General features: G+C 43.4%; 2 protein-coding genes across 3 annotated transcripts in view; both read right to left on the minus strand.

The window, feature by feature from the left end:
* LOC311115268 (structural maintenance of chromosomes protein 3) overlaps positions 1-15,000 on the minus strand; it is a 30,630-nt gene extending 15,630 nt beyond the window's left edge. For both annotated transcript variants that reach the window (XM_084190462.1, XM_084190463.1), the window contains exons 1-20: positions 14,815-15,000; positions 14,067-14,142; positions 13,865-13,903; positions 13,670-13,737; positions 13,019-13,090; positions 12,835-12,914; positions 12,331-12,409; positions 11,888-12,005; positions 11,331-11,506; positions 11,019-11,099; positions 10,535-10,699; positions 8,946-9,067; positions 8,612-8,825; positions 8,325-8,428; positions 7,407-7,506; positions 5,590-5,750; positions 5,178-5,319; positions 4,847-4,997; positions 4,384-4,536; positions 174-325 (exon numbers count right to left, since the gene is read on the minus strand). In XM_084190462.1, the coding sequence (XP_084046588.1) occupies positions 174-325; positions 4,384-4,536; positions 4,847-4,997; positions 5,178-5,319; positions 5,590-5,750; positions 7,407-7,506; positions 8,325-8,428; positions 8,612-8,825; positions 8,946-9,067; positions 10,535-10,699; positions 11,019-11,099; positions 11,331-11,506; positions 11,888-12,005; positions 12,331-12,409; positions 12,835-12,914; positions 13,019-13,090; positions 13,670-13,737; positions 13,865-13,903; positions 14,067-14,142; positions 14,815-14,829 (2,268 nt within the window). In that variant the 5' untranslated portion in view covers positions 14,830-15,000. The remainder of the gene's footprint in view (positions 1-173; positions 326-4,383; positions 4,537-4,846; positions 4,998-5,177; positions 5,320-5,589; positions 5,751-7,406; positions 7,507-8,324; positions 8,429-8,611; positions 8,826-8,945; positions 9,068-10,534; positions 10,700-11,018; positions 11,100-11,330; positions 11,507-11,887; positions 12,006-12,330; positions 12,410-12,834; positions 12,915-13,018; positions 13,091-13,669; positions 13,738-13,864; positions 13,904-14,066; positions 14,143-14,814) is intronic.
* A 3,259-nt stretch (positions 15,001-18,259) lies between these two features.
* On the minus strand, positions 18,260-24,706 carry LOC311115270 (dual specificity protein phosphatase 5-like). The gene is made up of 4 exons (XM_084190467.1): positions 24,092-24,706; positions 22,988-23,151; positions 21,648-21,867; positions 18,260-19,131 (listed from the first exon to the last, which is right to left on the minus strand). The coding sequence occupies exons 1-4, from the start codon at positions 24,453-24,455 to the stop codon at positions 18,677-18,679; spliced, it is 1,203 nt and encodes a 400-aa protein (XP_084046593.1). The 5' UTR covers positions 24,456-24,706; the 3' UTR covers positions 18,260-18,676.
* Between the last annotated feature and the right edge of the window lie 2,542 nt (positions 24,707-27,248).

Here is a 27,248-nt window from a genome sequence, read left to right on the forward strand (position 1 = left end):
GATGTGTATGGTACTTTTCTGAATCTAAATATCAAAACAATCTGACATTTTTTGTTAAAATGCTGCTGGATCGAGGTCCGATTCAGTCAACTACGGCTACATTTTATTCAGGATTTCCTTGAATAGGGCCCGATAGAAACCAAGAGTCATATTGAAGTCCAAATCAACCCTACCTTCGGCATGAATGTCTTCTCGGACTGCTGCCGCTTTTCCTTGAGCATCTTCATCTCAGACAGGATGGAGTCTCTGGAGGCCTTGAACTTCCTCTGCTGGGTCTCAATCTGCTGCATCTGGTTCATCAGCTGGTCGATCTCATTGTTGATACGTGATGCAGGGTTAAGGAACATACTTTATAAGCAATTATAAACTGGGTGGTTCGAGCCCTTAATGCTGATTGGCTGACAGCCGTAGTATATAACAAAACATTTATTTTTACTGCTCTAATTATGTTGGTAACCAGTTTATAATAGCAATAAGGCACCTCGGAGGTTTGTGATATATGGTTTGTGATATATACCACGACTAAGGACTCCTCGTTGTGTCGTGCTTAAGAACAGCCCTTAGCCGTGGTATATTGGCCATATACCACACCCCCTCTGGCATTAAATTGCTTAAATAGAACCTATATAACCTATAGATCTCATTGTTGATACGTGATGCAGGGTTAAGGAACATACTTTATACACAAATATAACCTATAGATCTCATGTTGATACAGTGGGGAAAAAAAGTATTTAGTCAGCCACCAATTGTGCAAGTTCTCCCACTTAAAAAGATGAGAGAGGCCTGTAATTTTCATCATAGGTGCACGTCAACTATGACAGACAAAATGAGAAAAAAAATTCCAGAAAATCACATTGTAGGATTTTTTATGAATTTATTTGCAAATTATGGTGGAAAATAAGTATTTGGTCAATAACAAAAGTTTCTCAATACTTTGTTATATACCCTTTGTTGGCAATGACACAGGTCAAACGTTTTCTGTAAGTCTTCACAAGGTTTTCACACACTGTTGCTGGTATTTTGGCCCATTCCTCCATGTAGATATCCTCTAGAGCAGTGATGTTTTGGGGCTGTCGCTGGGCAACACGGACTTTCAACTCCCTCCAAAGATTTTCTATGGGGTTGAGATCTGGAGACTGGCTAGGCCACTCCAGGACCTTGAAATGCTTCTTACGAAGCCACTCCTTCGTTGCCCGGGCGGTGTGTTTGGGATCATTGTCATGCTGAAAGACCCAGCCACGTTTCATCTTCAATGCCCTTGCTGATGGAAGGAGGTTTTCACTCAAAATCTCACGATACATGGCCCCATTCATTCTTTCCTTTACACGGATCAGTCGTCCTGGTCCCTTTGCAGAAAAACAGCCCCAAAGCATGATGTTTCCACCCCCATGCTTCACAGTAGGTATGGTGTTCTTTGGATGCAACTCAGCATTCTTTGTCCTCCAAACACGACGAGTTGAGTTTTTACCAAAAAGTTCTATTTTGGTTTCATCTGACCATATGACATTCTCCCAATCCTCTTCTGGATCATCCAAATGTACTCTAGCAAACTTCAGACGGGCATGGACATGTACTGGCTTAAGCAGGGGGACACGTCTTGCACTGCAGGATTTGAGTCCCTGGCGGAGTAGTGTGTTACTGATGGTAGGCTTTGTTACTTTGGTCCCAGCTCTCTGCAGGTCATTCACTAGGTCCCCCCGTGTGGTTCTGGGATTTTTGCTCACCGTTCTTGGGATCATTTTGACCCCACGGGGTGAGATCTTGCGTGGAGCCCCAGATCGAGGGAGATTATCAGTGGTCTTGTATGTCTTCCATTTCCTAATAATTGCTCCCACAGTTGATTTCTTCAAACCAAGCTGCTTACCTATTGCAGATTCAGTCTTCCCAGCCTGGTGCAGGTCTACAATTTTGTTTCTGGTGTCCTTTGACAGCTCTTTGGTCTTGGCCATAGTGGAGTTTGGAGTGTGACTGTTTGAGGTTGTGGACAGGTGTCTTTTATACTGATAACAAGTTCAAACAGGTGCCATTAATACAGGTAACGAGTGGAGGACAGAGGAGCCTCTTAAAGAAGAAGTTACAGGTCTGTGAGAGCCAGAAATCTTGCTTGTTTGTAGGTGACCAAATACTTATTTTCCACCATAATTTGCAAATAAATTCATTAAAAATCCTACAATGTGATTTTCTGGATTTTTTTTTCTCAATTTGTCTGTCATAGTTGACGTGTACCTATGATGAAAATTACAGGCCCCTCTCATCTTTTTAAGTGGGAGAACTTGCACAATTGGTGGCTGACTAAATAATGTTTTCCCCCACTGTATGTACAGGGGAGGGTTAAGGAACATACTTCATACATTATGGATATCATTGTTCGATTTATATATTGATTGGTTGGTTTTTAGGATTTGGAGAGGCTCAAAGCATGTAACATTGTATTGGTTACTCAAATCACCCAAAACAAGAGCTTCCGTTTTCCATTCATTTCAAATCGGTAATCAGCAGTTTAAACAATAACAAAGTGTCCTCCCCGCACCCGTTTCTGTAAAAAGCTGAGGGGCTGGAGGAATGCAACCACTCTCAAATTAATTGACAGAGCTATGGATGCAAGGAATGACCATCCATGATATCAACATCATAGTTGTAACCATGTTTTGAAGGTATATAGTGTTTGTTTACATTTACTTTGTTTACAAACTACTTTGGAGAAAAACAAACATATAGTATGGGTTCTGATGGCATATGACAGTTGAGGCATTCATAAGTTATATTGTTCAAGAATCAATGGGTACACATAATTAATAAGTCAAAAAAGTATGTAGCAACTGCAGATTGCCCCTTTAAAGACAGACTTAAAATAAAGCAGACAGGCATCTCCCTAATGGCAAGCTTACCTAAGGGCCAGAGGTGGTGTAGATAAAAAAACATGCTTTAAAATCATTGATTGAACCTCTGACTCAATGCTGGGGGCTTACAGGAGTGACGCCATGTCAACAATCAACTCAAGCCATCCGCCCACACACACAGGTGCACTCAAACAAACGCGCAACGCCATGTCATCAGTTTAGCCATCCACCCACACTCACTCATTCATGGACACATTCAATAATCTCCTCAGTGTGTCTAAGGGGCCGCTGGGCTGTGCTGCCTGATACTAGTGACACAGCATTGCCCTCTGAGACCTCTTTCTCTCTAATCCTCTTTGGCTCGATCACACACCCATATTATCCCATTTGTCAACCTCCAACATCCACACCTCCTCCTTCCTGCTGGGTTCAAGACATAATCTGGCTGCATGAAATCCCCTCTAACCAGCCAATCACACATAACCTCCAGAGACTCAGGGAGAGGAAAACATGACACTCCATTACCTACTTAACATGTTTCACAACTAAATGACATGAAAACACCACACACTATCACACCCATTTCAATACGAAACATGTTCATCTTTACACATTAAAATCTCCTCCAATTTAGCGCCAGAGCCTGAGAGAGAGGACAACACACCATCACCTACTGAGTCCCTGTATTTAGGACTAAAATGGCATATTCGTATCTCTGGTGTCTGACTCACTGCAGGTCCACTGTAGGGGACCAGCCAATAGTTGGGAGTTGAGGTAGAGTACGACACACTAGACTGAGACAGGACCATGGTAAATGGGTCAAATCACAAATCAACCCACGCCTGTATTCCTGACTAATCAGAATCAAATATAGAGCCTATAAAATACGCGATGCTGAGAACGTGGACGGAATCATGGAATCCAGACATTAAAACGGAATTCAACAATATTGAAAAAACGTATTGAACTTAGTAGGGAATCAACTAAATGTATTCCAAATGTATTAATTAGCCCAAGTCTATCATAATACATGAATAGAATGCATCAGATTCATATTTCCTGCAACGTTCTGAAGAGGCAACAATAATTCCCCGTCTGTATGTGCGGTGCGCGCCTACCACTTTGTGTAGCCGTTAGCGATGATGCTAGTGAAGTCTTCTTGTAGACGGAAAGGCTCTCCCAAAAACCTTCGCAATTAAAATGTTAACTACAAAATAGCCTATGCTTACCAGGCAGAATATGATTTGCATCAGTATTTGTTTTGCAAACTCTACTATCAGGTGCGCTACAAAACCACAGCTAAACAGCCAATTGCTGGGTGCCACTAGAATGAAAATGTAACTACACCCAAATACAAATGTTTATTATTGTTGTTTTCCTTCTTTAAGTGCGATTTTGAATGTGAAAACCTGAAGTAAGAGGGGAAAACAGAAACCTGGAAAAACTAAACGGAATCAGTTTGGGTCTCTAGTTTAGAGGACTAGGGGAGGATCTGTGTGAACCAATGAACCAACCAACTAACAATGGAGTTAAAGGATATGTTCGATGTTCCTGCGGAGGTTCTCGTTGAGTTTGGCCTCCAGCTCTCCCAGCTCCTCCTCAGCCTTCCTCATGTCCTTCTGCAGCTCCAGACGCGACTTCCTGGTGTCATAGTAACCCCCCGTCAGCGCCCCACGGTGGGACACCTGGTCACCTGAGAGACACAGTAACAAGAAAATATATAGAACAAAAAGAACACAAAAAAAGTACAAATCACACACCAGAAAAAGAACAGATCTACAAATAGAAAATGAACTGTCCCACAACACACTAACTGGTATGCACTGTGCTGGTCACCTCTGCAGCAGAAAAACACCAGTGATCTCAACGCACACACACAACAAAAACACTTCCAAATTTACACCAAGACACCTCTAGCTACTTGAGCATAGACTGTAAAAGGAGGACAATAATTGGTGTCATTTACATTATTTGTCCTCTTGATCATGTAAGCCGATACCTACCCTCCAGCGTTATACAGTCCATGGTGAATGCCCTGGCCAGCTGGGTGGACACCTCCATGCTACGACAGATCAGGGTCTTTCCAAACACGTGCTTGAAGGCCTTGTCAAACTGCTGGCTGTAGCGCAGCTTGCTGATCATGGGGATGGCATCCTAAAGGAGAGAGGGAGAGGACAAATAGGTCAGTTTAACGCTCTTTGACCACCCTAAGTCATAGCAGGCCTGGGTCAAATATAGAGTACAGTATTTGGAGGTGTGGTTTTTTTGTTTTTTACTTGGGGGGGGGGGGGTTTTACACTTTTAGGACTATTCCATTCAATAATATTCCCTTACGTTGGTCTCAGGGTAGGCGGTGTCCCTGACGTCCAGCTTGCTGAGGGGCAGGAAGGTGACTTCTCCAGGCAGGTTCATCTTGTTGAACTCCGTCAGGATCTTGGTGCTCACCTCGTCTGTCTCCACTATGTGGTAGAACAACCTGGTAGGGAGGGGGACATGAAGGATTATTTGAGCCGACAAGTTTGAGTAACAGTTACTTTTGCATTGAGGAAACAAGCTTCTCTCTGGCTTTCAACGGTCTTTCCACGATTCACCGTGTCCTCTCCCCGGCTCCTTCTCAAAACCCATTGGAGATGGTCAGAGAGGAAGAAACTCTGATCTTCTCATCCAATGTGTTCTCCAATCCAGGCGAATAGAAACGACATAAGGAATCCAAAAAAATACTATTGAAAAAGAGCCTGTCACTCACCTGGTTCCCGCGGTGACCTCCACACAGGTGTAGAAGGCGGGCTCACACTCAAAGTTGTTCATGACAATGCCATGGTAACCGTTGATGACGTGCTGGTTGATCCCCTTTCTGCGGAAATGCTCCAGCACCTTGTTGATGCTGTCAATACCGTTCAGAATGGCCTAGTGGGGACAAAAACAACAATATTTACCTTAAGAAACATGTCAACACTTTTTAAATGCATATTTATCTGTGGCATCATACCAGTGTCTTCATTAGGGATGGGCATTTGAAAAGATTTCACTATTCGAATAATATCATGAATTCTTTTTCAGATATTCGGAAAGTCGAAATAGATGCGTTTTAAAGAAAACATTTGTTTTGATCCCCACGTCCTTGTCTACAACAACTAAATTCATATTAAAACAGCCTACCCGTTGGTTCATCATTGTAGCCTAATCCTCCTCATTTAGCCAACTTAATTCCGTAATTGCAATTCCATTTTGAATTGATTAGAAATCTCCCACTTCTCTTGCTACACATGGAGCCTCTGACGGTAGTGTTGCTTTGATTGACCGACAATAATATACACGCGTGAAAAAGTGTGTAGGCTACCGGTAGGTCTTTTTTAGGGGGCCCACTCATAAAAACTGTCCAACTGTTGTTTTATTAAAATGTTGTGGTCTATCTTTGTATATAGCAATGTCACATAGACAATTTAATGTATTAATTAAAATAGGCCTATATTATTTTTTCCCCTCAACAATTAATACTCTCGCAAGTGATTGAATACTAGCGTCCATTTGGATATTTGAATAATCGCGCCCATCCCTAGTCTAAGTACGTGTAAATAGTGATTTTCTACGTTCTGCAGTCCAAAAGACAAGTACTCTCTGTGATGTATGAGTCAGCTTCGACCGGACCACTCAAGCTAAGTAAAGACGGCAATCACCAGGGTAACCATCGGGAATTTTGATAGAACGTCATTTTGTGGAGATTCTGATTGATTTTGATAGAAGAAAGGACTGATTAGAGTGTGATTGAAAAAGTAATAAGCAGCTGAGTCATAGACATACACTGTAGCCTGCTAGGAGAGAATGGGGGAGAAATGGGATTCTTTGTTTGACTTTCCTTACCTCTAGGCTATTTCTTTCCCTAATAATTGGTTGAGTCACAAAATCACTACCTCTATCTCTTTCCTTAATAATGTAGTCACAAAGTGAGACTTGGAGTGTTCAGGTGGGATGGCTTTTCAACAGTGTTTGACTCATCATTGCTAAAGCTGAGCCATCGACCATCGGTTGAGTAGGTAGTGCGAAGGCATGTGTGTGTAGCCTTTATTTCATGGTGTGGACATAATAATACATCTGTAACACCAGGCCAATGACATGACCGGTAGTAAACAGTAAATGTGTGGAAATGAGTGTCCGTGTGAAGATGTGTGTATTCTTTCTCCTTGGGAGTATAGGAATGGACGGGTGTGTGCGTAAAGGTGTGACCTTTGTAATCTGAGATTGACTCAGAAGATTTAACACATGGCTAGTATGATCACGTGTAAAGGGGAAGGTGTGTGTCCTTTCTAATCTGGCATTGATTCATAGATAAATGGAATTACCACACATGGTTTAGCATAAGGCCAGTAGGATGATATGGATTACATGGACATTCATGTAGAGGTGAAGGTGGGTCTTCTTTAATTAATATGACTCATAGGTCAATCTAACGCCATGGGGGGACTAGGTTATTTTGACCTTGCCGGTGGCAGTATGATGATATGCATGATATGATTATGTATGTTAAGGTGCGAGTTTCATTGGGTAGAAGGTCGTCACACTGACCTTGCCGGTGGCTGCTCTAAGGAGCTGTTGTTTCTTCTCCAGCTCCTCTCGTTTGGCTGCCAGGGCCTGCTGCTCAGCGTTCTCCTCCCGCCACAGATAGCTGTTGGAGGCGCACAGACAAACACACTGGTAGTTCAATGCATTAACTTGTCATTCAGTCCAAAAGGCTATGTACCAAATTATGCAGCCAGGGCAAATATTGTAGATGCAAATTTGTTGAATCATTTCAAGGAAAATGCCTTAATTTTAAGAGCAGCTCTATTATGCCATATTATATTCACTGCCTCTGGTCTTCTCCCTCCTCCTCACACAACTCAGCACCTCAAGGCCTTTCTCTACAGCACACAGCAGCAAAGCTACAGGCAACATCCAACATCCATCTCACAGTGTTATAAATAACTTTCCATTGTTAAGGAGAGGAGAGGGAAACGTAATGGTGACATTCACAGCAGAGCAGACCATAGTCTGGTAAGGAACTAACGGTTGCCAGGCGGAAGCTGAATATAAGTCTTAACGGGGAACAACCATCCAACCTTTTACACGGTGGAGGTTGAGTCATGGCTATAGACCTTCGTCTTGTCTTAGAGGCAAAGGAAATACATATTTTCTAAGTAAAATCAATATTTAAAGTGCAAAGGATGACTCAATGAGCAAAGAGGAATAAAAAAAGAACAAAAAGAAAAGAGCAAAGAAAGTTTCGATTTATAAGTTAGAATCAATATATAAAAGAGCAAATGATGACTCAACTCAATGAACATTGAGCAAAAAGTAGTAAAGAAAGAAAAAAGAGAGAAGACGAAGTAAAGATTTACAGGTTCAAATCAATATCTTGGCCTAACAGTGCAATGACTCAACCAAAGAAACAAGAGGAAAAGGGAGGGGAAAAAAAGAAGAAAAAAAGATAGATCATGATCTTACTTTCTCTCGCTCTGCAGCTCGTCCTTCTTGTTCTTGACTTCGTAGTATTTCTTGTCCAGCTCTTCCACCCTGGTCTTCACCTCATTCAGGTCCTGGTCCAGTTTCTACAGGGGGAAAAAAACAGATCAGTCAGATATAAACTTGATCCCTAGAATTATAGAACAGAGTGAAATCTAGAACAGAATCGAAATGTTCTATTTAAATAAAATAATTTTTACGGCAATATAATCAACCATAATAGTTCCAATTGAATTATAGTATAATGAGTCATGAGTTAGGTTCCATACACTGTACTGTTCCAGGTTCTTCTCCTTGTTGGTCTCAGTGTCCTCCAGGTCTTTATGAATGGCAGCAATCTGCCTCTTCTTGTCGTTGATGGCCTGGTCCAGGGACTTGAGTTCCTTCTTGATCCACTTGTCCCTCTCCTCTTTAGAAGTGAACTGGCTGCCTCGGCCCTGCTTGGCGTACAGGTCAGTTCTCTCCTGGGTGGCCTGGGCAAGTCTGGGTGGAGCGCGGGGGGGAATGAGTAAATATCCTTTTACTAATACATTAAAAAGCTGTTGTCTATAAAATGATGAATTCATTCTTTAAAAATGTGCAGTATGGGGTTTTCCTACAGACCTGGCGATGCCCCTCTCCTCCCTCTCCTTCACAGTGTTGAACTTGGGCTCAGTCTCCTGCAGCTCCTTCTGCTTCTCCTCTATCTTCTCCAGCAGCTTCTGACGCTCCTTTAGCAGACGTTTCTGGAGGAGGAGTTCATCATCATCATATTGTTATTAATTAAGTTAATTATTATTATTATTATTATTAATAGTATGATAATATGATTATTAATAGTATTACAATTATTATTATTATCATCATATTATTATTAATATTATGCTTATTATATTATTACGGGTGACAACGGGTGACACTCGGAGGCATTTGAGGATACTCATATGTGAGTGGCGCAGTGGTCTAAGGCACTGCATCGCAGTGCTAACTGTGCCACTAGAGATCCTGGTTCGAATCCAGGCTCTGTCGCAGCCGGCCGCGACCGGGAGACTCATGGGCGGCGCACAATTGGCCCAGCGTCGTCCAGGGTAGGGGAGGGAATGGCCGGCAGGGATATAGCTCAGTTGATAGAGCATGGCGTTTGCAACGCCAGGGTTGTGGGTTCGATTCCCACGGGGGGCCAGTATAAAAAAAATAAAAATAAAAAAAAAAATAAAAAAAAATAAAAAAAAAAATGTAATCACTAACTGTAAGTCGCTCTGGATAAGAGCGTCTGCTAAATGACTAAAATGTAAATGTAAATGTAAATGTCAGCACTGAAATAAGTTCAAACACCAGCAGATCATTTTTTATCTGTACACGTGATGACTAGATATGTCAACCATCAGGGAAGGGGGATACCTAGTCAGTTGCACAACAATACATTCAACCGAAATGTGTCTTCTGCATTTAACCCAACCCCTCTGAATCAGAGAGGTGCGGGGGGCTGCCTTCGTCGACGCTGCCGGGGGAGCTTCCTAAAGTCTGCTTTGAACCATGTCACTCAGCAGTCAGAAAGGCAGATGACGCAGGTACACCCACCCGCCCTCTCCCTACTTCCCTCTCCCTGCCCCCCTCCATCCATCCCAACAAAACAAAGCTAACAAAAAAGCTGTTGCAACATTCTCCCGGCCAGGTGGGCCTAATCCAAACTCGCTGAGATGCTGCTGTCTAATCTGCAACACACACAGGGATTGGGGCCAGATCTCTACCCTTGGGCCACTGCCCAGGATGAAGGGATGCAGGGATGGAGAGAGAGGGAGAGAGAGAGAGGATGTTAAGACTAGCAGTAGGGGGAGAGGGATGGAGGGGTGTGGTGTATCAGTGACGCAGATGGAGAGGCTTCTGTCCTTACCCTCTGAGAAAAAGAAGGGGGAGGGATGGAGAAAATAAGAGGTAGGGGGTGTTGGAGGTGTGTGGGGGGGGATTATCACTGACGCAGAAGGAGAGGCTCCCGTTCGAGAATGGAGGGATGGAGAGGTAGGTACGTATGTAGGTAGGTAAGGATGGAGGGATGGTGTGTCACACACACACCTAAACCCACACACAGTGACGCAGATGAGGAGGTTTCTGACCGGCCGTTACCTTTGGTTGACTGTCGCCAACTACACACATCCTGCTCACTCTCTCAGACACGCACACTCATCCCCCCCACACACACTGTGCTCCCCTACCTTCTGTTCGCTGTTGCCGGCCAGCTCCTCCTGCAGGTCTTTGGATTTGAGCTCCAACTTGGTCCTCTGTTTAATCTGCTCCTGTCTCTCTGAGCTCAGCTGCTCCTTCTCCTCCTTCATGGCACTGATCTTAGACTTCTTCTCACGTACCACACGCTCCGTCTCCTACAATGGGAGGAAGAGGATGAGAAGAGAGGAATAACATGTAGACTAGATGGACACTGACTGTAGAGGAAATAGAAAGAAAGCTGGTCAGGTTTGCATACACAAGAGCCCTAAGATAGAAAGGATTTTTGCAAGATTGATGGTGAAGCAGATATTTTCTTTTTCACATTGTTCTTTTCAGCACGGTTACAGGAACTGTGGTGGATGGATGCGTAACCAGGCCAGCTCAGTACAGCTTGGCTCAGGAGTGTGAAAAGCTGATCAGGTCCATTTACACTCCAAGCTATTCTGGGCAAATACTGTATGCAGAATCACTTACCTCTACTTTGTCTCTGGCATCCTGCTGGGCGTCTCTCAGATGTCTGGACTTGTCTCCACAGGTCTCTCTCTTGGAGGACAACTGAAAGAGAAAACGCAATTTAGAGAACAGTTAACTATGCAATAAAAAATCTCAAATGCCATTTTAAAAAGGAAGAATTTGAAAGGCCAGACCACAAAAGCAAACTTCTACCAACTGAAAGTTACTTTTTGTTAGACATCCTGTGCACATGGTGAATAAAATTTGATTTGACTGATATTTATTTCTTGACCCATACTCCATAAACAATAATATTTTTGGTATTCTTGTTACCTCGTCCAGTTTGGCGCGTGTCTCGTTGAGCTCCTGGTTATAGATGGTGTACTCCAGAGCCCTCCTCATCTTGTCCCACTTCTGGTACTGAGCCAGCTCCTCCTTCTCATCCTCCAGGGTCTGGAGACGCTCCTCAATGTACTTCAGCAGCTCATTGATCTTCTCCCTCTTACCCTCTGGGGGAAACACAAAAACAGTGTACCAGTATGTTAGCTAGGTCTACAGTTATATCTACAGGTGTGGTGGCACCACCAAGGGCCATTTGTAATAGGGAAGGGAGATGCTTATTCTGGGAACTAAATTATATAGCTTTTCCTTGGAAAATAATTTGGAAGAGTAGCATTTATTTTGAATGTTTGTGTGTAACGTCTGAAAGTCGACCGTTTTTTCGTAGATAAAGGCACGCTTTGAATTTGTCTAATTCAAAGCCCATCTGAGGTAGTGATTCAGAATACGTCTGTTTAGATCTGGTGTCTGAATGCATGTGAAAACAGTCTTAGATGATGTCATCGTAGGCCTATAGAGAGACTTTGGTTCTTCTTCTACTACTACTGTACCCGTTTCCTTCATGAGGGAGATGGACTCTTCCTTGCGCTCGTCGTACACCCTGGTTCCTGCCACCTCCCGCAGCAGCTTCAGACGCTGGGAATCAGGGGCTGTAGCCATCTGGTTGATCTGGATACAGGATAAAGAGAGGAAACACCCATGAACGATACCTACGTATAAAGTTATATGGTTGATCTGGATACAGGATAAAGAGAGGAAACACATGAAAGGTATCCTATGTATAATTTATGTATAAAGTTATATGGTTGATCTGGAAACAGATTACGGACGAAGGAAAACATGTTATGTAAGATATTATCGGTATGAGACGTTGGGTTGTATGAACATATATACAGTCAGCACAGTGGTGCAAAGAAACATGTTTGCAGCAAACAACCAATGAATGTTGCACAACAGAGCCTGTTCACAGCATTTCTTCATCGTGCCGTCTTACCTTTCCCTGCTTGACGATGTAGTAGGGGTTACTACGGGAGAAACCAGCACTCTCCAAGAGGTTCATGACGTCATTTTTACTGGAATAAAATCAACATACATGATTGTTGATTATATCATTTACATTTTAGTCATTTAGCAGACGCTCTTATCCAGAGCGACTTACAGTTAGTGAATACATTTATTTTTTTTATACTGGCCCACCGTGGGAATCGAACCCACAACCCTGGCGTTGCAAACGCCATGCTCTATCAACTGAGCTACATCCCTGCCGGCCATTCCCTCCCCTACCCTGGACGACGCTGGGCCAATTGTGCGCCGCCCATGAGTCTCCCGGTCACGGCCGGCGGCGACAGAGCCTGGATTCGAACCAGGATCTCTAGTGGCACAGTTAGCACTGCGATGCAGTGCCTTAGACCACTGCGCCACTCGATTACATATTCAAACAGAGGCAATTTCCTATTTTTGCTCAGTCACAACAGACGTGTAGTCAACAGACACTTACGTCACCATCTTTTTGTCTAAGAAGTACTGGTCCTTCTTGGCGCCGATGACACGGCGGAGGGACACCTCCTCTTTGTCGATCTGTAGGGAGAGTGAATTTATTGACCAACGGAAGGAGAGACACGAAAACTAAACATGGCTGACTAAATAGTCAAGGTGACAATTATGTTTGGTGAGAATCTTACCGGCAACCTGTTGTCAGAATTGTCAAATATAATCTCCACAAAAGCCGAGATAACACGAGGACCAGTTCCCTCCTACAGTGACAGGGAATAACATTGTTATTACAGTGTTATGGGGTTAACATCAGACTGAGGATTATATAATATACATTTACATTTACATTTTAGTCATTTAGCAGACGCTCTTATCCAGAGCGACTTACAGGAGCAATTAGGGTTAAGTGCCTTGCTCAAGGGCACATTTACGTCATTTAGCAGACGCTCTAGTCCAGAGCGACTCACAAATTGATGCATTCACCCTATAGCCAGTGGGATAACCACTTTACAATTATTATTTTTTTTGGGGGGGGGGGGGGGGTAGAAGGATTACTTTATCCTATCCCAGGTATTCCTTAAAGAGGTGGGGTTTCAAATGTCTCCGGAAGGTGGTGAGCGACTCCGCTGTGTGTGTGGGGGGGGGGGGGGTAGAAGGATTGCTTTATCCTATCCCAGGTATTCCTTAAAGAGGTGGGGTTTCAAATGTCTCCGGAAGGTGGTGAGTGACTCCGCTGTCCTGGCGTCGTGAGGGAGCTTGTTCCACCATTGGGGTGCCAGAGCAGCGAACAGTTTTGACTGGGCTGAGCCAGTACTGTTAGTATAACTTCCACTACTTACATGGAGCAAGGCCAGGCGCTGTTCGGGGCGAAGGTGGCTGAACTCATCGCTGAGCACAAACTGAATGGCTGAAAGAAAAACAAACATTTGTTTTTGTTAGATACAGCAAATAAATGTATCACAATTTTTTTTTCTTTCTTCTGATTTCATATGGTAGAAAACATAATTAGAGGACAGGGCAGCGCGCTCACGTACCGTAGAAAAAGTTACTTTTTCCAGATCCGTTTCTTCCCACTGTGAGAAAACAACATACAGGGAGGGAAATGTCAGTCAGACAATGAATCGAAAGGCAATGGGCCCATTGTTTCCTCTACAGCCAAACCTACATTGTGAGGTGTTGGTGATGACTAAAGATAGCTCAAGGTTTTGGGAGAGAGTAAACTTTGCAGATGCTCACCGATGACATTGGACTTTGGACTGAAAGGATCCACCACAGTCTGGTCCCTGTAACTTCGAAACCCCTGGATGATGACCTGAGAGGATAAGAAGGAAAGTGCTATCACAAATCTGAATTATCCAAGCTAGCTAGCTAGTTACAGCACCATTGCATTGAATAAAAAAATTCAGACATCCACCAATCGTTTATTTTGACAAGAAGTTGAAATTAGCTGCCAACAATTGCTAGTCAGCTAGCTTGATAGCTATGTCAACAGGCAAGCTGGATGGAGCAGTGTCTTCCTAGATAGCTAATAACAAACAATGTTATCTGAATGTTTCAGCACCACGGCGAGTAACTACTAGCTAACTTAGCTAGCTGATGTGACTACTTTATGAATGGCTTGTCTTGATAGCTAAGTGGCAAGCTAGTTAGCTGACCTAACTAGTTAACGTTAGCTGGATTGAAAAAGGTTACCACATATTGCTAGCAACTATAACGTTAGCTAGCGACTAGCATCGCTACTAGTACCGGAGCTAGCTAGCCTACTGACAGACATGGCCAAGAATTGTTTGCAATCCTGCACATTACAATTTTTGTAGATTACTTTTCTAAGTGCCGTATTGTAGACCATCTCCAGCTAGCTAGCTACATGTAAAGGTTCATTTATTTACGGTACTTCTTAGCTAAAGCTAGCTATCTGGCTAGGCCGCTAGCAATAATTTTTAGAGAGCGGGTCTTCGACATGGAGCTCGCGCCGCCAGTTTACCTGTTTGATGTACATGGTCGCCTATTCAGGAACTTTCCTCAGAAAGCGAAACAAACAAATTAAATAAATATCCCTTCTCCTTCAATAAAGGGAAGGTGGGCCTTTAAAGTGTCAGATATCTGATTATTGTGAATATTTGTCCAAAATGCATGTATCCAAGATTGTTGAATTACCCTGGCGAAAGAGGAATAACAAGGAAAATGGCGTCACGGGCGGAATGAAATGGAACAGTCAATCATGTGAAAAGAGGGGGAGTATAGATATTTAGATTCCTAAATATTAGATACAATCGAAAAATAAAATGTTACTCGTTTACAAGTTAACATATCGATATATAAAGGATCTGTATAAATGTGAACTTGATTCATACAAGTACATACAACATATTTATTATTAGTATTCTGTTTTATTACATCCCCATTCTTTGTACTTGGTATGGTCCTCATGAGTGAGATTGTTGGGCGCCAAAGAGCTGACAGAGAAAGTACATTTTAAACAGAAATACTGTATTTTGAAAAACTGTATTTTTTCGCCAAACGAAGGACTGTGGGAGGGATATTTAAACATGAGAGCGAAGAAACAGGTCACCCATTTGTATAATCGTTTCCTAAATGTGACACTGAATGATGTTCTGTGATTTCCTCTCAGACAGAGCATGCATGGTCAACAATGCTTCTGTACATTAATAAACTCAAAATTGCTACAATGTAGTCATCATAGAGATACACTTGTGGGAGTGTCCAGGCAAACATTTCAACATCAGTAGGCCAGTGGAGTGTTCTAGTTTGGAGCTCTCTCTTTTTAGGTCACTGCAGGTGTCACTGTTGCCTAATGCTAATCTCTTGGCCTAGCATACTACTGTATGGTTATGTAGCCATTAGCCTAATTATGCATATGTGTCAGAGGAGGCTGGTGGGAGGAGGTATAGGAGGACAAGCTCATTGTAATGGCTGGAATGGAATAAATGATTGATTCCATTCCAGCCATTACAATGAGCTTCTCCTCCTATAGCTCCTCCCACCAGCCTCCACTGATAAAATCAAATCACATTTTATTTGCCACATGCGCCGAATACAACAGGTGTAGACCTTAGAGTGAAATTTTTACTTACAAGCCCTTAACCAACAATGCAGTTTTAAGGAAATAAAAAAAGTGTTAAGTAAAAAATAGATAAGTAAAAAATAAAAATAGCAAATAATTAAAGAGCAGCAGTAAAATAAAAGAACAGTAGGGAGGCTATATACAAGGGGTACCGGTACAGAGTCAATGTGTGAGGGCACCGGTTAGTCGAGGTAATTGAGGTAATATGTACATATGGGTAAAGTTAAAGTGACTATGCATAGATAATAAACAGAGTAGCAGCAGAGTAAAAAGGGGGTGGGGTGAGGTGGGGGGGACAATGCAAATAGTCCGGGTAGCCATGATTAGCTGTTCAGGAGTCTTATGGCTTGGGGGTAGAAGCTGTTAAGAAGCCTTTTGAACCTAGACTTGGCACTCCGGTACCACATGCCGTGCGGTAGCAGAGAGAACAGTCTATGACAAGGGTGGCTGGAGTCTTTGACAATTTTTAGGGCCTTCCTCTGACACAGCCTGGTATAGAGGTCCTGGATGGCAGGAAGCTTGGCCCCAATGATGTAATGTAACTACCCTCTGTAGTGCCTTGCAGTCGGAGGCCGAGCAGTTGCCATACCAGGCGGTGATGCAACCAGTCAGGATGCTCTCGATGGTGCACCTGTATAACTTTTTGAGGATCTGAGGACCCATGCCAAATCTTTCCTGTAGTCCACAATCATCTCCTTTGTCTTGATCACGTTGAAGGAGAGGTTGTTATCCTGGCACCACACGGCCAGGTCTCTGACCTCCTCCCTATAGGCTGTCTCATCGTTGTCGGTGATCAGGCCTACCACTGTTGTGTCGTCGGCAAACTTAATGATGGTGTTGGAGTCGTGCCTGGCCATGCAGTCATTGTGAACAGGGAATACAGGAGGAGACTGAGCACGCACCCCTGAGGGGCCCCTGTGTTGAGGATCAGCGTGGCGGATGTGTTGTTACCTACCCTTACTACCTGAGGGCGGCCCATCAGGAAGTCCAGGATCCAGTTGCAGAGGGAGGTGTTTAGTCCCAGGTTCCGTAGCTTAGTGATGAGCTTTGAGGGCACTATGGTGTTGAACGCTGAGCTGCAGTCAATGAATAGCATTCTCACGTAGGTGTTCCTCTTGTCCAAGTGGGAAAGGGCAGTGTGGAGTGCAATAGAGATTGCATAATCTGTGGATCTGTTGGGGCGGTATGCAAATTGGAGTGGGTCTAGGGTTTCTGGGATAATGGTGTTGATGTGAGCAATGACCAGACTTTCAAAGCACTTCATGGCTACAGACGTTAGTGCTACGGGTCGGTAGTCATTTAGGCAGGTTATCTTAGTGTTCTTGGGCACAGGGACTATGGTGGTCTGCTTGAAACATGTTGGTATTACAGTCTCAGTCAGGGACATGTTGAAAATGTCAGTGAAGACACTTGCCAGTTGGTCAGTGCATGCTCAGAGTACATGTCCTGGTAATCCGTCTGGCCCTGCAGCCTTGTGAATGTTGACCTGCTTAAAAGTCTTACTCACATCGGCTACGGAGAGTGTGATCACATAGTCATCCGGAACAGCTGATGCTCTCATGCATGCTTCAGTGTTGCTTGCCTCGAAGTGAGCATAGAAGTGATTTAGCTCGTCTGGTAGGCTTGTGTCACTGAGCAGCTCGTGGCTGTGCTTCCCTTTGTAATCTGTAATAGTTTGCAAGCCCTGCCACATCCGACGAGCGTCGGAGCCGGTGTAGTACGATTCAATCTTAGTCCTGTATTGACTCTTTGCCTGTTTGATGGTTCGTCAGAGGGCATAGCGGGATTTCTTATAAGAATAAATTACAAATAATGCGAAAAAAACACACATAATAGTACAATTGGTTAGAGGGCCGTAAAAACGGAAGCCATCTCCTCCGGCTCCATTCTGTGTTACAGCGTTTAAAATATGGTTCAAATAATGATTGTGATGGTTTATTGATTAGCAATATTTGATGTGTTGTGCATGCTGCTGTGGCCAAAGAAGAAGATTGTTGTGGCCTATATGTCCCACTCGGGACTAAGAGGACTTAATAGTCGTAAGTAGTAGCACATGTTGCCCTGTGGAGGCTGGTGCGAGGAGCTATTGGAGGACAGGCGCATTGTAATGGCTGGAATGGAATTAATGGAACGGAGTCAAACGTGGTTTCCATATGTTTGATACCGTTCCATTGATTCCATTCCAGCCTTTACAATGAGCCTGTCCTCCTATAACTCCTCTCACCAGCCTCATCTGATGTTGCCCTGTCTTATCTATATAACATGGCTTTATAGGGCCTCATATATATGACAATTTGATTATTATAAGGTTCATATTTGAGAAAAAGAGAACATGAACACAAAGGGACTTTTTGGTGGAAACATTTATTGGCATCCACATTTGTATTTAGAAAAAACACAGACAATCGGATGGACAAACAGGCAAGATGTATCAAATAAATTAGGTTAGAATGCCTTGATACGGCTTGTGATTAGGCAAAACATCACATTATCAACCCAAGGCATTTATTGCAGTAGTCTTTGTGGTTTCACGCTGCAGTTTAAAGTTCAAACAAAGACTGTAGTCTGAATTTCAGGGACTTTTCCCAACATTAATGAAAAATCCCATATAGACGATCAACGCAATATCTTCTCTCAGTCTTTGTTTCTGTATAGCCAGCCATTCCACATTACTGGCTTGTGCCAGCACCAGACAAATAGAGCATCTTATTTGTATTTTGTTATTTTTCAAGTAATCTGAGACCTACTAAGCAGTCACATTTTAAGGCAGTGCAGTTATAGGGCTCAATTTGAACTGGCGGAGTGGAGGAGTCTGAAGAGGCATGGGGGTGAGGAAGGAGGTAGGGAGGGGGGCGAAAACTGTGGAAGGTTCAAAGTCAAAGTTATTGTTGTTGAATGTGAACTCTTTCGAACTCCCAAAGAAGGAGACTGTCTCTTTACCGATGCAACAGGGTGTGGCGGGTTCGGTGGCGGGTTCTGGGGTCGTCGGCGCGGTAATGGGTGTCGAAGACAGGACCTCGGACTCAAACTGCAGCAGCTGGCCCATGAAGCTGAAGTTGGGTGAGATGACGGAGCGGCGCTGTTTGATGATGTCAAATGCCTCTTCGAGCTGCAGCCGCTTGGTACTCATGATGTAGGCCAGACAGATGGTCGGGGAGCGGGAGATGCCTGCCTCGCAGTGCACCAAGACTCTACCCCCTGTCTGCTTTACACCATCTGGAGAGGAGACAAAACGGTAACATTTACGTTAATGATATGATAAACATGAGCTATTATAATACATTGTCACATTTGGTCAGAAATGTAGTATGGCCATGTAGCCACTTACACTGTGTAACACAAATATAGAAGAATTGAATAGAAACGGATAGCTGCATCCTAGAATAGAACCACTCTGGCTAAATTCTCACAGGGAACAAGTGCTTTCAGAGCTATTTTAGTGTGTGAACGCAGAGATTGAATCCCGTTCTTCAGTGTGTAATCATCACCTGCCTCCCCACCCCTTCGCTCTTCCTCTCTTCTCGCCCACACAGACCCTATAAGAGCCCTGCTGCCACACAGTCACCACTCTCCGATTAGACACACACACACTGTGCCCACCACTGACTCACCCTGCACAGCTGCACACGAGACCGTGTCTCTCTCTCTCCCACGTGCCTGTGGGGGAGCTGAGCAGTGTTACACTAAGTTCACCACGGCGGGGAGAGGAGGGAACTTATTCTCCTACACACTCTATCTGGCACACACACGTGCACACACAAACCTAGATTCTCTCTATCTGTGTCACACACACACATGTATGAGCCCCAGGGGGGAACAGCCAGCGATGGTTTCTGACAGCTCCGATCCTGTGAAAACCAAATGAATGAATGATGAAGCTGCTCCCATCTGGAGAGCTGGGAGGCTGTCTAAGAGGAAGCTAGAGAGCCTGTGGGTGTTTTAATGACCCATCCTCTGGCTAATGGCACCCTATTCCCTACATAGTGCACTACTTTTGACTGGGACCGATATGGCTCTGGTTAAATGTAGTGCACTATATAGGGAATAGGGCAGCTAAAGATGTTCTTGACTGCTGTTTTGTTCCAAGAGGTTGATATCCTCTATTTCCAGCTAAATGGTTGACAGTAGGTCGACAGTATAATATTCTACCTCCACCACATTGCATTCATTCAGAGGTTTGGGGAATTGGGAATTGGGATGTGTCTTCTTCATAAAGAGAAACAAGCCTATTGTTTTAGATTTGGATGCAGTTAGTGAATATCTGAACACTCCCTGTATATAGCTCCATTCTTGTGTATTTTATTTTCTCTTATTCCTCTTGTGTTAGTTACTATATAATTTTGTATAATTATTTTTCAAACTCTGCATCGTTGGGAAATCTTCGTAAGCAAGCATAAAGTCTACACCAGTTGTATTTGGCGCATGTGATAAATACAATTTGATTTGATTTGATTTAAAGATCATGTTTTTTCAAGGAGGCATCCTGTGTTAAGATTCAGCCCTGGGCTGAGAAGGACACCTCTTTGTCTTACGTAATGCTTACAGGCATTAGACAAAGACGCCTAAATGTGGGGGCTTAAAACAAAGAACAACAACAGCAACACCAAGACCGATACAGGTCAGGTGAGGCCTCAATGGTGGGTGAGAATGAGATTCAAGCTCGTCCTCGCCCATGCCTGGATATAACGTTTATAAATAGAAATGCAGGCTGCTCAACATCTTTGTGAGCGCTATTATCCAACACTTCAAGCCTCTTTCTACCACACATTCACTCTCTGTTCCCTCGGGACTCTGTCTCTGAACACACGCACCATGGTTGAGTTCATTTGGTACCAAACAGAAGAAAAATGACAAACAGGGAGGGAGTGACTCCCTGAACCTGACCACTAAATGCTTGTTTTCATTTTCTATTGCGAGACGTTTCGCTACGGTTTGCCCTAATGAATATGACCCAGATAAACAATAACTAAACAACCTTTGTGTACCTTTGTGTCTGTGAACACAGCCTCCCTCCTTCAAAAACCCTCCACCCGCCATTAGTGAGTAGGGCTAGCCAACAACATTTGTCACACTGACTAACTGACTGAGTGAACTGACCACACCCGGTAATAACCCGCAATAACCCACTAGTGAGATTAACTGTGAGCCGGGAGACAATGACGGCACTGCAGAGAATATATTTTTAAACTTAAAAGGGGGGAGGATGAGAGAGAGGTGGAGGGAGGGAGTGAGGAGAGGGGGAGGGAGCACACAGAAGCTGTTCTCTGAATGAAGGCAATCTGGGGATGAGAGAGAGAGAGAGAGAGAGAGAGAGAGAGAGAGAGAGAGAGAGAGAGAGAGAGAGAGAGAGAGAGAGAGAGAGAGAGAGAGAGAGAGAGAGAGAGAGAGAGAGAGAGAGAGAGAGAGAGAGAGAGAGAGAGAGAGAGAGAGAAAAGAGAGAGAAAAGAAAGAGAGAGAGAGAGAGAGAGAGAGAGAGAGAGAGAGAGAGAGAGAGAGAGAGAAGGCAGGCAGGCAGGCAGATGAGGCTAAAAGATTAGTGAGAGGTTGTTGCCTGTCCTCCTTTTAGATTGGCAGTGGGTGAGGAGGAGTGAAGCCAATAACTATTTTAATTGAGTTGCTCCATCCCCTCTGTTAATGGACTTGGAATCACATCTTTTCCATGAGAGAAGAAGAAACGAGCAGAGAAGAAATCGAGGAAAAAAAGAGACAAATGCACAGACCACGACACTCACCAATGAACTGGAAGGCCTCGTGGAAATGCGAGCTGATATCTGCTGTGACGTTGTCCTCCACGGGGATCCACTTGTAGTCGTAGTTGCCCTTGGAGGGCCTGGTGTCCCTCCTGGAGACGTTCAGCAGGGCCGTGACCCCAAGGTCACTCAGATAGTCCTGCCTGGAGGCATGGTAGGCACTGCCCAGGTACAGGAATGGAAGGATCTCCACCGGCTTGCCCTGAAGAGAGAGGGGAGACAACAAAGGGGGGGGGGGAAATATTAGACATAAGAACTGCAGTGTGTGAGCCAAGATAGAGGGGAGACGCAACAAAGTGATATTACAACCGTGAGCGGTAGTGACAGAGTGTGGCAGAGATACAGTACATGAAACACAGGGTTTCCCTGGAGACACAACAATGGGGCAGAGATAGAGTAGAGTTTAAATACAGATGTAGGATCTTAATTTGTGCCAGTTTTCTACAGCAGGAAAATAATCCTGCAGCAACAGGAAATGTGAATTATTATGTGGATTATTATAAATGGACATTTTTGTTTTGATACATTTTCGTAAGGGAAAATCAAGTGTGAAATTTCAAAGTGGAAATTACAAACTTCAGAAGCCTTTTTAAACCTGAAATACACTACAAGTTTTACATTTCCTGCATTGCAGGAAAGTTCTTCTGCAACAGAGTGATCAAATTAAGATCCGTACGTTGCAAGACGCAATAGTACATTTTCTGTACTGTAAACAGATTGTGTTAGCCGATCATGATGGTGTTAGAGGTAGGGAAAAGGTCAGGGATGAAAAGGTTGTAAAGGACTTTGATGCAAGCTGGGGGTCTCTGACTAGTGGCCATCTTCTCTTGATGACTGGGATGCAGTGAAGGTCAAAGCTAATATCAAGCGTGTTGGTGAGAATGTTGAATGATCGAGGCCACTGTTTTGAGAATGGTCAGTAACATATCTGACTCCATAGACAAAATATAATCATTATGAATGTACAGCTGCAGGGTTAAGGACAGCGAGACAATATGGGTCTTTTGTTCAAATAAATCTAATAGATTTTATTCTGTCTTTACTTGAATGAAACTAAATGTGCTCTATCAAGTCCACAAATATCTCTGAACATACAGTACATTAGGCTATATAAATCTATTTTGAATTGCCAAGAAGACAGTATGACTAAACCTAACAGAGAACAGTCATTGTTATCTAACAGGGATGTTCCACTCAGTCAAAAACCCTGCAGCCTCCGCCTCAACCCTAAACCCCAACCCAACCTAGGGGAAGTGGCTAGCCGCCTAACCCTGAAAGAATAGGCAGCAGACAAAAAAAGGAAGTCGTTTTCGTTTCCATACCTGATCGTAATCTGGTTTGAGGTTGGAGCCCGGTTTCTCACAGCATAGGGTGATACTCGGCCTTAATTTGCCAGTTTCGGTTCCGTTGTTCTGGTCGACGCCGACAGGCTTCACGACCTCAGTGCAAAGTTCAGGGTACTGGCCATGGAAATTCTCAAACCCCCCTGGTAAATACACAGAACAATACAAAATACATTTACTATTTGAATGAAATTCAATAGCCTACAATTTAATGTATTCCATCGGGGACAATTTAAAAAGAAATTATACACCCAAAACAGATTTGTCTGACATGCATAATGATAAAATGTTTATTTGTGCGTCATGAACGTCAGCATTTGCCAACTAGATTTAGGCCTCATACCAAGCGGTGAAAACTATGTGTTTATAACGGATTATAACCTCATATCACCATATTATAACATCGTAATTAATCTGCATTTCAATTAAAATAATCCAGTTAGGTCTATGAGGACAAGGTGATAATCTGCCAGACTTTAAATGAATGGTTCTGACACATAGTCGAAAGGAAGAGGTATAAATGTTCGAAACGAATTATAAAAATGTATGGTTTCATTGTGAACATTCACACATGGGACATTCTCAGAAAAACCAGTCATGATGTTCTCGAGCTCTCACAAGCCTTTCGCGCACTGACTCATCTGCACTCCTTTGACGCACAAAGGACATTTATCTCTATCGACCTGAGAAATGTATTGCTCCTATGGGAGGGTTGCTACAACACGGTCAAATAGAACAATGATTTTGCTTCGTAGGTCATTCCATGGAAAACTATACCAAGGCCTTTAAAAAATAATAATGTTGATTTGAAGATATGGGGATATGGGTCACACATGCATCGTTTTCTAAACAAAAGGGGAGGATGTTATAAGGCATATTGAATGTCAACCATTTCATGTTTTTATCTCTGAAATATAGTTTTTATAATGTGTGATTTTTCTAATATAGCATAATTTATTAGCCTAGCCATTGTGTTCAAGTGACTTCATACAGTGAATTAGCCCAGGGCACTTAGTGAAAAAGTTTATAATGGATTTTGAGCTTTATAGTCCAATAATTTCATAATTTTGTAACAATTCTCACCTTTTAGAAAACAGATGTTTGCCCCACTCGCCAGATTATTGAGCGTATTAATCACTATCTGTGCGATACTGTCCTTTTTCAGTTTCTGCCAGTGCGGAGCCCGGTCATCCAGAACAACCACTGCCGATATGCTCCCCTCTCGCAGCCGTAACAGGGCTTTCTCATCCGGGATGACAAACTGAAGAGGTACCGGCCCTCCTCTGGATCTCCGGACAACAACCGAGTTCAGGTTGGCATTGACAGAGCCTTTGATATTAGAGTTCGAGAACGAAAAATAAGGTCGACAATCCACAATGAGAGAGGTTCCACTTTCCTTCCTGATAATCTTCTTGAGGCGACGGCAATCTATGCTTGAGACTTTCATGTTTGCCTCTAAAAGTGTGTCTTATTTTATAAGCAATTACTGTATACGGGCGGTCTGAGACGAGTAAAGTGAACGCGCCCTACTGAACCACGTAGTTGCTTAGATTTCCTTCAAGGGGATTCCGTCGGATCGGTTTTATAGGAACGGAACCTCCGGCTCATGACATCACGAACCATATATGGACACCGACAAGTATGATTAAAACAGAGCCTGCCCACACCAGAGTGTTGACTAGGTTCTAACGTTCCAACCCCGCCCTCTCGAGGGTGAAGTGAATTTATACTCTCAGCTTGAATCAACTATTACTCATAGCTATCCAAACGTTTCGTTCTCATGTTTATACTGCCCATTCTAGGAACCATAAAAACAGCATTCTTCAAGGAAATACTATGAATACCTCTCGTATTTATAATAATAATAATATGCCATTTAGCAGACGCTTTTATCCAAAGCGACTTACAGTCATGTGCGCATACATTTTTACGTATGGGTGGTCCCGGGGAGTAGACATTAGAATATTGTCCTGTTATCATAAACTAACAATATCTCAAATGCCCCCTGCCCCAATAGAGACTAAAGGTAGACTATTGACTCTATACAATATAAATATAATTTAGATTCGATTTCTATACTCTATACACCTGACCTCACCACCCTCAGCCCACTAATAGCCTATAGGTCTATGAATCAGGAAACTAAATCAATGATTGACAGAATAGTCCGAGAAAGAGAGAGGACTCTATTGGACTATGTAGCCTATTGACTAAAGCAAGGTAAACTTCTGTCTGTTATTCCATGTTTAGCCGGTTGTTTTAGCCAATATCTGCAGGTTGTAATCTCATTATGGGCTAATTGGGCTTAAATGTCATGCTACTACACTCATGCAATACTGTATGTTAGGCTATACACCACAGTTAGATAGACTGTGCCATTGTGTATGTGTCTTAGAATGTGAATGGATAGATGTGATTTTCTTTGAATAATGCTACAAGATAAGCAAGACAGTGAGAGTCTCTCTCTCCTTTACTCTCTCGATTACTCTCTCTTCCTTTGTAGCCTGTCTATCTTTCACTCTGTCAGACACACACACACACACACACACACACAGAGACACACAGAGACACACAGAGAAAGAAAGAGAGAGGAAAAAAAACTTAAATCTTCTCTGCTCCATAGCTAGTCCTTAGCTGCTCCATAGCTAGTCCTTAGCTGCTCCATAGCTAGTCCTTAGCTGCTCCTTAGCTAGTCCTTAGCTAGTCCAAAACGTGAGCTTGACGTGAGTGAAATAGGGATCCATGGTGCCAGGATGACAGGAAGGAAAGAAGGTGGATGCCAGGGGATTAGTAGCAGAACAGACAGCAAAGACAGTATTGGTAGCAGAACAGACAGCATGCAGTATTAGTAGCAGAACAGACAGCAGGCAGTAAGGAAGTATTAGTAGCAGAACAGACAGCAGGCAGTATTAGTAGCAGAACAGACAGCAGGCAGTATTAGTAGCAGAACAGACAGCAGGCAGTAAGGCAGTATTAGTAGCAGAAAAGACAGCAGGCAGTAAGGCAGTATTAGTAGCAGAACAGACAGCAGACAGTATTAGTAGCAGAACAGACAGCAGGCAGTATTAGTAGCAGAACAGACAGCAGGCAGTATTAGTAGCAGAACAGACAGCAGGCATTATTAGTAGCAGAACAGACAGCAAGGCAGTATTAGTAGCAGAACAGACAGCAAGGCAGTATTAGTAGCAGAACAGACAGCAGGCAGGATTAGTAACAGAACAGACATTTACATTTGAGTCATTTAGCAGACGCTCTTATCCAGAGCTACTTACAGTTAGTGAGTGCATACATTTTCATACTGGCCCCCCGTGGGAAATGAACCCACAACCCTGACGTTGCAAGCACCATGCTCTACCAACTGAGCTACCAGCAGGCAGTAAGGCAGTATTTGCCATATGGTCCCTTTGCTTAATCTGGGGCTGTGACATCACTTACTGAGGAGTGGGAAGCACTCACACCATCCACCATCCGTTTCTCTAGTCTTCGACACACAGGCACACACACACACACGCACTCCCCCTCACACCCACGTACCCACCCACCCACCCATGCCTCAGTGCAGTGCTGTAGCTAATATGTTTAGGATGTTGTCTGCAGACCATGCAGGCCTTAATCCTTCTTACTATGAGGTATTTTGTGATTGACTGATACACTAAATATACTGTACTGAAGCTACAGACAGTATGTCAGTGATAAGGACTGTGTAGGCCTAGTTGTAATTGATTGAATGCTTTATTGTCCCTTTAGCTGACATTTTTCTGGAAACATACTGAATCTCCTGGAACACACATACACAAAATCCAAAACACAGGACATACTTCACTTATGTACAACACATATGTCAGGACATACAGGAAGCAGACGTTGGTTCAAATAGTATTTGTTTTCTTTAACACTTGGGCTTTGTTTGATTATGCTTGCCTGCATGGCGCATTGTCACTCCAAACAGGCTCAATGACATTTCAACGTTCCGACATACAGTTTTCCATGAAAATGCACTGGGTTTCTAGGTAACTTGGTTGAGACTTCCATGTCAGAGTGCATCTAATCAATGTATCCACATCATTTGTCTCACATGGTCTCTCTTCCTCTGAATTTGTTCAAGCTACGGCTGTTTATTTATTTACCGTATAATAAACAATCACTTCTCTCTCTGGAGTGGTAGCCTTACGCATCAAGTGACTTCCTGAAAGAATATAGCCCCACACACACACACACATGCATGCATACACGCACACGC

Source organism: Coregonus lavaretus, assembly GCF_964263955.1.
Source record: "Coregonus lavaretus genome assembly, contig: HAP1_SCAFFOLD_913, whole genome shotgun sequence".
In the NCBI taxonomy this organism is placed as follows: Eukaryota; Metazoa; Chordata; class Actinopteri; order Salmoniformes; family Salmonidae; genus Coregonus; species Coregonus lavaretus.